Consider the following 12,045-nt stretch of genomic DNA (forward strand, 5'->3'; position numbering starts at 1 on the left):
TTGCTTGAGGCTCTAAGGAGTGACAATTCATTTTAATTTAGAGCACTTTGGCTTATGGTATCTATCTGGGTGTTCACAGTTAGTCTTTAATAAACACTAAGAAATATAACCTAAATGAGTTCTCAGTTAAAGCACATTACACAAAATCATATCATCTTGCATTATCTGCAGTCCAATAAGTCACTCAGTTACCACAATTCAGCTGATTCACAAGAACTCACTGAAACTCATCCTGATATCTCAGCTTCTCATCTGACCTGTAAACTATATCACCCAGTTCCCACTAACGATTTTAAGACTGAACTGAGCTACATAAGTTACTAAAAGAAGCAGCCCAACACAACTGAAGATGCACAGATAGGTTTGCCATTTTTGTCCAGGAGGAAGTGCTGCTTTCCCCATACATTTCCTCAGTTGTATTCACAAGATATGTCTCACTGAAGAGGAAGAGGGAGAGGGAGAGGGAGAGGGAGAGGGAAAGGGAAAGGGAAAGGGAAAGGGAAAGGGAAAGGGAAAGGGAAAGGGAAAGGGAAAGGGAAAGGGAAAGGGAAAGGGAAAGGGAGCGTGTACATTTAGCTCGTAACTGTGTCAGCTGTCCATGTATATAAAGAAACCTGCTCACCGAAGCATGATTATGCATTGCAGTGTGCTGTAAGACCATCGGTGTTTTCAAGAGCTGCAGCTCAGTGGCAGCATTATTTGAGCAGCAACACGCAGGGCACTGGGGAGAGACAGCCAAGGGAAAGGTCCATGAGCAGCAGCTATGGCAGCAGCAGCAGCAGTGACTGCCATGTGCACCCCTGGTGCCAGAGGCTTCATCCCAGTAGTGTGACCCGTATTTGCCACAAGACACAGTGTCAAGAGAGGCTGATTTGACCAGGTGAGTATGGGATGGCTGAAGCAGTGGTGTCCCCTCGGGCATCCTGGCATGGATGTCAGTTTGGGTGGAGGCTTCAGTGGTCTGCTTAACATTGTCCTTCAAAGTCTCTGGGTCTGATCGTGTGAGAGAATCACCCTCTGAGAAGTTCATAGGATCTTCCCTAGCAAGGGTCTCACTGAAAGGAGCTTTTTGCCCTGTACTCTTCACCCTTGAAGTAAAATCCAGCCCTGAAGACATCTGAACGGTAACAGATTTTGGAGAAGCAGAAGTTATTTCATTGTTGTAGACAGTGTGTTCCTGTTCCGATTTGGTAGCATCTAATATCCCCTGTACACTATCAGTTTCTTGATCTTCAGACGAATCTAGTCCAGGCCCTTTCACTAGGCAGGATGGATGCCTCCAAGATACTCGTAGAGAACAGCCTGAAGTGGCACTGCTCTTGCTTTGTGCTGTTGAGCTGCATTGTGCAGTGCCTGGGAGGCTTGCCTTGGAGCAGCATATTGTACTTTTTGTACCACCATTTGTTTTGTAGAACTTCTGTCCATTTGTCACCTCATTCACTACAAGCAGGGCATCATCTTTGCTGGCCATTTCCTCATCCCACCATAGTTCTTTAATGCATTTTGTATGACCTTCATGGGCACTTTCACAACATGCAACTCTGCACTTTTCAGTCAGGCACCTCTCACCTTCATCTTCACCTCTGACTTTGCTCTCACGGATGACTTCAGGGTTTATATCAATCAGTTCCGTGAAGGGTACATTTAACTTTTTGAGTCCTGTTCTAAAATAGAAATGACAATCAAATTTTGAGAAGCTAGAATCTCCTTCCTCCTGAGTACCACTCTGAAAAAAGGGATTACATTCTTTTATGCACTCCTCTTCTTTCAGTTGCTTTCTTCCAGTTTTATCCTCTTTCCTGTCCATGGCACATAGCAATTCTTGTACAAAACTCTGTGGTTCAGAATTACAGGCCTCATACTCTCTGTTTTCTGCAGTCAGCAGCAGATGTGTCTCTTCTCTCTGGTGACCGCCCGCTTCTGTTGATACAGGTACTGTGAAGAGGACCTTAGCAACAGAATCATTTGGCTTTTGTTGAAAATCTTGATTTAACATCAGAAACTCTGTCCTGTGTGACAGAGCTGTTTCTTGATTGTGAATATCAGAAATAAAATTAATCTTTCCTGACAAAGATGCATTCTGAAGAAAAAAAAAAAAGAAGAGGAAAAAAAAGGAGGAATAGAAATATTACACTTGTTCTATCACACTGTTTTACCCACCACTATTTTACCCTTGGCACCGCTGGGACCAGGGGCATGTTTAAATACATCTTTGAGCATCTTTAAATATCCAGTGAAGCAAATAATCAAAGATTCTTTTAATATTTCTTCTCTAATGGCTTGTACAAATCTCCCATTAGAGTGGTGGAATAGTTGTACAAAGTTCTGAGAAAGCTCCTTGCCTTGTGAGGTTTTGTAAGAGGATGAATTTGTTTTCATGAAGCTTTCATGGCTCTGTGTTTGGGGTTTTTTTATTATTGTTACTTGTGCCAGGGTTACAGAGTTTTTGTAGACCTACTAACAACTATTGCTCATTTCTTACTTGTAAAACTACATGTTCTGGCAGCTCCTCCATGAACCCACTGCTGTCTGACTGGCAGCTGCTTGTTCTTGTCACCATCATCTCTGCTGGGGAAAACAGGATAGGAAAATAAGAAAGGCAGGCAGAAAGCAGTACCAGGCCAAATTGAATATAGAGCTAGGTGGGGCACTTCAAATGTACGTTTGAAGTAATGTACATTTGAAGTAATATTCTTAATCCTGGTCAGAAATCTGAAATATTGCTTCAACCATATTTTTTTTAACCAGAACCATATTTTTTTAACCAGAACGTGTTTGTGATAGCTACTGCTGATGTTATTAAGTGTTGACTTATTCACCAGTGTAATCATCAACTGAATATTTCAGATTTTTATATATTCACACAACTTATACCATGTAAATAACATATAAAACAGTTGACTACATGTTTTTTTGTGCTAAAAATGCTAACTTTTGTTAGTTAGAATTAGCTCAGACCAAGTCTCATTCACACCTGCATAGTTTCGATGGCTTCAAGTAGGTGACTCCTGCAGGAAAAAGGAGCCGCTCTAGTCTCTCTCTAGACCAGTTTGTCTCTACTTTGAGACACCTTGTATCACCTTTGTTTTTTTGGTCTGAGGACAGAAAATCATTGTAACAGAGATGACCTAGAGTTGCATGGCAAGATAAAAAGGCAAGAGGAAGATATTCTAGACTTATTCTGGAGAAGTAGTCTGATCTAGCAACCACATCATCTGGCTAAATCAATTCCTACCACAATTTTAGCAGTTAAATTATACAACTTTATCTACCTGATTTAACAAATAAAAGCTGACCTACTTTAAAAGTACAAATGATTGAGAGTAAACCCTTGGTTATCCTGTACATCTAAATATTTCTAAGCCTTCGGATAACTTTCACTTTCAGATAACCTTCATCCTTAAATAATATCCTCATTCTCAGATGGCTCAGAAGTGGAGGTGGGTGAGCAAGCCTAAGGAGCCTGCAAGTGGAAGCAAGGAGTAGAGGCTGAAACCTCTCTTGTTCCTTGAATACATGATGGCTTCCAAAGCCCGACACCTTTTATCTTCTGGCTATATCCATGAAAACGTAAAAATTCACCTAGCAGTTTTGAGACCTGAGTTATTAATTCTCTTTTGTATGAAATGAAAAAAAAATAAAAAGAAGCCTAGGAATTATGTTTTCACACATCAACAGACTGTGGGCTTTATTTAATGTATCTTGGGCATCAATTAATTAAGATCACACAGTCTATTTGTCAAATAAAAACCTGATATATTTTTAAATCAGGTTTTTATAATTATCATATTTTATAATTTTTAGATTAATTGCTTGCATTATCAATGCTGGTATCATCGGCAGCACATCAGTCAGTCACTTTTCTGTTTCAGATTAGAAATAAGTGGTTCTCATCTCTCGCATTACAAAATCTGCAGTGATGTTGCTGAAAATTGCCTGTTTTGTGTGTGGTCTCAAAACTCATTCTTGCAGCTTCCCACAAACAACATCATGGCTCAGCTTCTCCCCCAGGGAGACTGCTCTGTAGATTCACTAAACTTTTTTTAAAGCTGCTTCAATTACCCTTTGCATCTTTACCAGCTGTTGCTTCCAGTGTGTCAGTCTGGTATATAGTTTTCCATACATAAGAACGAAGAAAGAAAGGCTTAGGAAAATTTTGAAAAGCTGAAATGTTTCAGCTCCTGTAATTCCAACCAGTTTGAGACTCAAATTACTTGAGCCTCAAATACTTAATTGTATCCTACAATCATAACAACTGACCTTCAAGCTTTAAAGTTTGCAGAGTTAGAAGACTACATTATCCAAGTATCTAGCGTTTTAAGTTGCCTGTTTTTCTCTTGAGATATGCAGAATACCAAACTAGCTGGCATGCTACTAGAAATTACGTGTAGGGAAAAACCCCATGGCTTTTAATGGAGGAGTAAAAGCTGTGAGAATTCATCTTCTGATCTGGCAAAAACTAAGTGGCTGTGGCCAGGTTTGACCCATTTATTACAACAAATGTGATGCATCTGTTCTAGCAGCACAGTCAGTTTGTGTATTGCAACCACACCATCTTCCCACCCACATTTATTCTCATACACTAGCTAGAGAACTATGGAAAGCATGTGGTAGTGGACTCTGGGCTGATCTTTAGGCACAAGGTGAGATATTAAAGACTGGATGAAATGACTGTAGAACCAAGTTAATATCACTACAGTTAGGCTACAGAAAGACCTCCATGTGTCTCCCTGGACATGCCCTGGAAGGAGGTGTGATGCATGCTTTGCTACCTTAGTTCTCATTGACTAAACATGAAAGTTGTGTACATAAAACAACACTCTGAAAGGCTGTCTGTCTGTGTATTTTAAATAGTAAAGTAACAGGACCTAATGACCATTCTGAGCATAAATCCAGTTTCTATAGTTTTTATGTTAGCAAAATCAAAGCTTCTAAAAGGAAAGAAAAGTATAGTAGAAGGAGAACCATGTTAAGCACAGTTCAGCTGTGCTTGTTACTGTGATTTCCTGTCCTCTGACCAATTAATCACCTTCATCCGAGTTAGGCATCTAATTTGCACCTACCTGTGTATTAGATGTGGAATGAAGTAATACCCATAGCGTAAAGACTTAAATTCCCCATATAGCAAGTGCAAAGCAGTGCCTCTAAGGGTCTGAGCTGCAGTTCTTTTCCAGCTACGTTCAGATGCCTAATTTAATCATTACATCCCACACTGACTTACAAGATCCTACCTAGTGTGCCAGGCCCTGTTGATAGTAGGCAGGTGAAGATAAGGAGTTCTAAAAAGATGAAATGTTTTTCTGACTCTGTAACACTTTATTCAAAGCCAGTCAAATTTTTGATTTCAGCGGAAGTCTGAATTTGAAAAAAAGACTTAATAAAAATGAATATGGGCCTCCAACTCAACATGAGGTAAAAATGGTATGAAGAGCTTTTCCAAGTGCTCCCACAAGGACTTCAAGCTGAACTACATGCTCCTAGGAGAAATGTGGAGCAGGGCTGGATTGGGAAGGCAGGTCGTGCTGCATGCTGGGTTCATGCTGAAACTAGATTAAACATGATAGCCTTTTCAATCTGAGGCAGCTCAGTTTCAGCCTATGTAAATAATAGTTTAGTTTAATATCTGTATGCTAGAGCCAAGTAATGTTTGCATAAATGGAAGGCAATATTTGCATACCAGGGAAACTGTTTTGGGTGAGGAGTGGGCTAATCTATCAATTTCCCCTTAGGGTCCCAAATAGGGATTAAGTGAGACTGCAAAACAGATCATACATGATGCTGTCCTGAGAAGGAGTAGAGTTCTTTCTTTGTGAAATTTTCAGTAGTTTGCCAATGGTAATAGTACAGTTTTTCTTGGCAGGCTCAAATACTCAGCAAGGAGACCCATAGCCTGAATTTCCACCAGGAGATTTACTCTTTGCAGGAGTCTGAAACAGCTCTTTGCTAAATCTCCTAGGACAAATCCCTTTACCCACCAGGTTTCTGAAAATGTCCATGCTGGATGCTGGTGGTGGTTTGTCTCAGAATGAACTAGCATCTAAAGCCCTTTCAGCAGTGGGCAAGGTCATCTTGGGGACAGCACTTCTTCACAGCAACAATTCCTTGCATTTTATAACCTAAAGTCTTCCAGCAATTGGAAGATTTCTTTTCGGAGAGATACAAGTTGGCCAAAATTTTCATAGCTTATTTTGACATTTTTAAAATGCTTTCACCATTCTCCTTTAAATGCGTTTCTTTTCTCTTCTGAAAGCGACCGCGTTGTTTAATTTGAAGAAGAAAGGTGAGAAAAAAATTGATTAAATCACCTGAACATTAAGCAAAACATGTTTTCCTTTCTAACCTACCTGAACTGCATTTTTCTCCTATAATTTGGTTCAGCTACTGAACCAAAATATCCATTATTCATGTAGCTCTACTCAGTTCTCCTAGTGTGTGGAGACACCCAAACCTGTAGAGACTTTACGAATGCATGCAGACTATCACACCAAGGAAAGATAAAGTATGTTTGGAGAAGAAGTAGAGGCGCAGACCAGTATTCAACTATGAACTAAAAATTACAACTCTGGGCCCTGTACAGAGAATACATCTGGCTATGCTGGAAAGAGGAAATCTGAGAATTCCCCCTGAAGACCTCAGTGAGGAAAACCTTGGCTCTTCGCCTTTTTGTGCTAATTGAACTGGGAGAATTTAGCTCCTGCATCCCATTTCTCTTCTGCCTGAATTTTAAATAAAAAATAGGCTAGAGGAACTCACTAATCAGGTTTCTGCTTCATTTTGTATCAGATAAGAAAGTACATGCCTTCAAAATCCCAAAGGTATGACAGCTTTCCAGCCTTTTAGTTGATCAATCCAATTTCATTAAGACTTTTTCTCTCCCCTTATTTGCATGCAGATACAGTGACTTCCATTTCCAGCAACTGTCAGTGCAGGAGCTTTCTGAAACTATTGGGCTCCTAGGTTCACCACTAATGAAAGAATATTCCCTAATTAGTAAAAAAAATTAGCGCTGGAGTACAGTTCTGCATTCCTCTGAAGACACTGCAGCTGGTTTTCTGTGAATTTGGCTGCTAATAGCACAACCTCTTTCTAGTTTCCAGCCTGGAGAATATTTGCAAACTGCAAAAGATGCCATGAGAGCTACTGTACTGCTTATAAATAATAGCATATTGTTTGCATGACTTTTGAATCACATTAACATTGATGAATATACCTCAGTATTTGTTTTTCTACATTATTTGAATGCAAGGGGAAGCATAGGCACAAAAACTTCAAATGCAAGAACATTTGTGCAAATTTGAATTTTAAATTCACAAATTAAAATCTGATCTGCTTATCCTGTCATAAGAAAAAGCAGAATGGCCAATTGCAACCTTGCAATGCTGTTTGAATTTTAGATATTCTTGTAGCTAACCGAATGTTGCCAGACATATCCATATCGGTGTGGATAAATGTTTCTAAAACTATTTATCTGCTACATACACTGGACAAAGCAACACACAGCAGCCACAATTTAATCAGATATTTTGTAAAGGAAAAAGAAGCCTGAAGGACTTAGAATAAGACTTTTCCACTTCACCGATGTCACAATTCTGAGAGAGAGAGACCCCTAACTTGACAGGGACTGTGGCAACTAGGGCTTCAGAAAGGCATTCCTCGGGACTTGATGGATGGATTCTTGACTCAAAAATTAGAACAACTTGTGCAGAAATGGTCTGGACAAAGGGTCACTTCCAAACCAATCTCTAGTGCTCCACCCTTGATAGACCCTGGGGAGGAGCCAACTGGGGAAAAGAAGGAGGTGGGAAACTAGACCCTCCATCCCTCCTGGAGATGAGAGGGAGGGCAGAGGATGGAGGTTTCTAAGACAACTCACCTGCAGTACAAAGGGGACCTATTGATTACTGTTGCTGTAGGACCAAGGAAAAGACTGGTAACATTTTTGATTGATACTCAGGCACAAATTACCGCACTAACATGAACTGAAGCAGAACAATGTGGAATCCCGATCCCATCCAGAAATCTAATTGTTTTAAATGCTTTGGGCAAAACACAGTCTGTGCCCATGACTCCAGTGACACTATGGTTACCAGGAGAAGAAACCCCTGTCATCACTATGGTGGCCATAGGATCTTTCCAGATGAATCTTTTAGGTATAGATGTTTTGAAGGGCAGGCAGTGGCGGGACACCCAGGGAAACTCATGGTCTTTTGGTGTTTCCCAGATCAGGCAATTGGCTGAAACATCAGGCACAGAGGTGCGTTTATTGCAAGTGGCACCTACCCTACCTCCCTCCAAATTGACAAATGTTAAACCCTACCCACTGCCTCTAGGAGCAAGGGAGGGAATTACACCAGTTCTGGAAGATTTGAAAAAACAATGGACTGTAGTTTGCACTCACTCCCCTTTCAACTCTCCAGTATGGCTGGTCCAAAAACCAAATGGCAAGTGGAGATTGACAATAGATTACAGGAGACTCAATGCCAATACAGGTCCACTAACAGCTGCTGTACCAAACATTGCTGAATTGATAGCAACCATTCAGGAACAATCACACCCTGTCACAGCAACAATTGGTGTCAAAGATACGTTTTTATGGTCCCTTTACAACCTGAGGGCCAGGATCACTTTGCCTTCACCTAAGAAGGACTGCAGTACACCTTTACACGACTCCCTCACGGATAGAAGCACTCCCCCATGCTAGCTCACCATGCTCTAGCACAGGAGCTGGAAACAATCCCAAGAAAAGCAGAGGTGAAAATTTATCAATATATAGACGATGTACTCATAGGAGGGAATCAGGTAGAGGAAGTTAGAGAAACTCATCTAGAAAGTATAGGGTTGACAATTCCACCTGAAAAAATACAAACCCCTTCAACTGAGGTAAATTTTTTAGGAATTTGGAGGAAGGGAGGCATGACGTGTATCCCACCAGATAGTCTCTCCTCTTCTGATCAAATTAAGGTACCAAAGCCAAAGAAAGACTTACAGCATGCACTAGGGTTGCTTGTGTTTTGGAGGAAACATATTCCTGACTTCCCAATTATTGCCAGGCCCCTGTATGACTCATTGAGAAAGAGAGCTCAGTGGGAATGGACTCAGGTCCATGATGAGGCTTTACAGTTGTTGGCTTTTGAAGTGGCTGCCTATCAAGTCCTGGGTCCAATTGACCCAACAGTTCCCGTTCAAATTGAATGGGGGTTCACCAGGACTGGACTGTCAATCCATTTATGGCAAAAGGGCCCAGAGGGTCCTGTCAGGCCCGTTGGTTTTTATTCTCGTCGTTTTAAAGATGCTGAAAAAGAAATATACAGCTTGGGAAAAGGGCCTATTTGTTGTTAGTCTAGCTCTGAGAGAAGCCGAACGCACCATGCAGTGACAACCTATAGTTCTGAGAGGCCCATTTAAAGTAGTCAAAGCTGTTTTGTGAGGAACTCCACCCCCTGATGGGGTTGCCAAGAGAGCCTCTGTGGGAAAATGGTATGCACAAATAGAACACTATTGTGAGACTTTTTCTGTAACTGAAGGAGCCACGAAAGTGTTAAATATACAAGATGAGGTAGACCCGGATAGGGAAACACCCGAGCTTTTGCCTGTAATACAAGTAGTTCCTTCATTTTCTGGACAATTGCAAAATGTCTGGTTTACAGATTCCTCATCAAAGAAAGAGGAAAAAATTTGGAAATACCAAGCTGTGGCACTTCGGGTAGACACCAAAGAACAAACCATTACTGAGGGAGAAGGTAGCACTCAAGTAGAAGAACTAATTGCCGTGTGGAGCGTTTTCCAACACGAGGCTCAATCTATCTCTTCTGTCTATATCTATACTGACTCTTATGCTGTGTTCAAAGGTTGTACTGAATGGCTTCCTTTCTGGGAACAAAATTAATAGGAGGTCAACAGAATACCTGTATGGCCAAAGGAAAAATGGCAGGATATCCTTACCATTGCCAAACAGGGAGAATTTGCAGTAGCATGGGTAGCATCTCATCAACAGGATGATACCCCAGTGAGCTGATGGAATGCTGAGGCGGATGAACTATCCCACCTGGCTCCCCTACAAAGCACTCAGACAGCAGAAAATTGGGAAAGTTTATTAGAATGGCTACATGTAAAAAGGAAACATTCAGGGGTTAAGGACCACTATTGTGAGGCACAAGCCCAAGGTTGGCCAGTTACCAGGGAAGAATGTAAAACTTGTATATCTTCCTGTGAACAGTGCCACGTCCGTTTGGACAGACACCCTCTGGAGGGTGACCCCCTGCACTTATGAGAGGGAAAAGGCCTGTGGGAGGCCTGACATTGATTATATGGGTCCCTTCTGGAAGTCAGAAGGAAAGTACTATATACTGGTAGGTGTAGGGATAGTATCTGGGCTAGTGCAAGCTAAAGCATGTGCTAAGGCAACAGGAGAAAACACAATAAAAGCTCTGAGAGAGTGGTTTGGAATTTTCCCCAAACCACAGTCAATCCAATAAGACAGTGGCTCACACTTCACAGCCAAAGTGGTCCAAGAGTGAGCAGCCCAGGAGGGAATTTCATGGGTTTTTCACACTCCATATTACCCACAAGCAAATGGAATTGTGGAACGAACAAATGGTCTACTAAAACGCTTCCTCAAACTACATAAGCCAGGATGGGCTGAGCAAATGTGGGATGCAGTGACCAGCGTCGACAGTCACTGGGGAGCAAATGGATGTCCAAAGACCACTGCATTCTGTCCAAAACCTCCAACAATTGTGCCAGCCCTGCATGGTCCCGATCACCTCAGCAATCGATCTCATTTTCTAGGACAACCTGTCTTGGTCGAACTTCCCACAGTGGGCAAAGTGCCACTGGTGTTGGACACACCTCTTAATAGGTACACCTGGAAGGCAAAAGATGCCTGTGGAAAAACTCATAAGATTCACACCAGGTGGATTGTTCCCTCTTTCTAACCCAAGAGGGGGATTTGATCTTTGTTTCACTTTCAGGAGGAAGCAAGCGACACAGATGCACCCACAGAAGAAGTGAAGGAGACGCAGATTTTAGGGTATTTTGGTTAAGATGTGTATGTTAATTCTTATTATATTATTTTGGGGATTTATCTGTAAGAGTGGAGGGAAACCAATTCTCCCACCTTCCCCCAACCCATATGACTCTTTAAGGATAATGAATTTGTTTTGTTAGCAAAAGCTGTAAGTCAAACCTTTAATCTTAGTTAGTGTTGGGTTTGTGGAGGACCTCTAGGGTTATCAAGCTGGCCGTGGACCTCTACACCACTCACTCCAGCACAAATCATAAGCAATTATAGCGAAACTGGTGACGCCACCTGGGATGATAGTGGAACATGGCTCATTCAATTTCCTACTATGGGTGAATAATGCTAAAATCATACCCAGAAGGTACACTCACTCTTGGGATCGTTTAAGAACCCTCCCCGATATTGGATCGGGACAGCATCTCACAGTACCTGCTCTGCAGATTGGTAAATCTGTGTGTTAACAACACTGCCTGGCCTATGGCATTGTACAGAATGATATTGCAGGATGAGCTGACTTTGTGCTGGAGGAATACATCAAGTACATGACGCAGCTACAGATGGTCCAGACCTGTGATGGGAGAACTGCAGCTTACTCCTCTCTCTTGCTACTCAGAGAGGATAGGTACCATCAGTTTTAAGTGTCACATTCTACTATATGGCCATTAAGAACTATTAAAACTCACCTGAAGATGTGTTCTGCATAAGCCAAAAAAGAATCCTATTTTTAGTGACATTATCCAGAACACTGGACTTTCTGAAGCTCACTCAGCGTTAATGTATCAGAAGAAATTATTTTGTACAACTTGAAGTGGTTAAGGAAAAGAAACATTGTTATTCGTATCCGTTCCCATGTATATGGCAAAATTTGATCCTATGGTAGTGTTCCATGAAATCTGCTTTATTCCTGGCATACCGTGATTTCTTTCCTTAGTCTAAGAGGTAGCTCCCCCACAGGCAACTGTACTGATTACTGTCTGTTGACTATGAACATGAACATTTCCTTTAGTGCCACTGAAATCCCAAAG

General features: G+C 41.5%; 1 protein-coding gene across 1 annotated transcript in view; it reads right to left on the reverse strand.

The window, feature by feature from the left end:
* The window catches only part of ITPRID1 (ITPR interacting domain containing 1), a 39,216-nt gene that overhangs the window by 4,669 nt on the left and 22,502 nt on the right, over nt 1–12,045 (reverse strand). The window contains 2 exon segments of the mRNA XM_069859821.1: nt 623–2,080; nt 2,483–2,568. Of these exon segments, the coding sequence (XP_069715922.1) occupies nt 623–2,080; nt 2,483–2,568 (1,544 nt within the window).

This window comes from Phaenicophaeus curvirostris, chromosome 6 (genome assembly GCF_032191515.1).
Source record: "Phaenicophaeus curvirostris isolate KB17595 chromosome 6, BPBGC_Pcur_1.0, whole genome shotgun sequence".
NCBI classification, from domain to species: domain Eukaryota; kingdom Metazoa; phylum Chordata; class Aves; order Cuculiformes; family Cuculidae; genus Phaenicophaeus; species Phaenicophaeus curvirostris.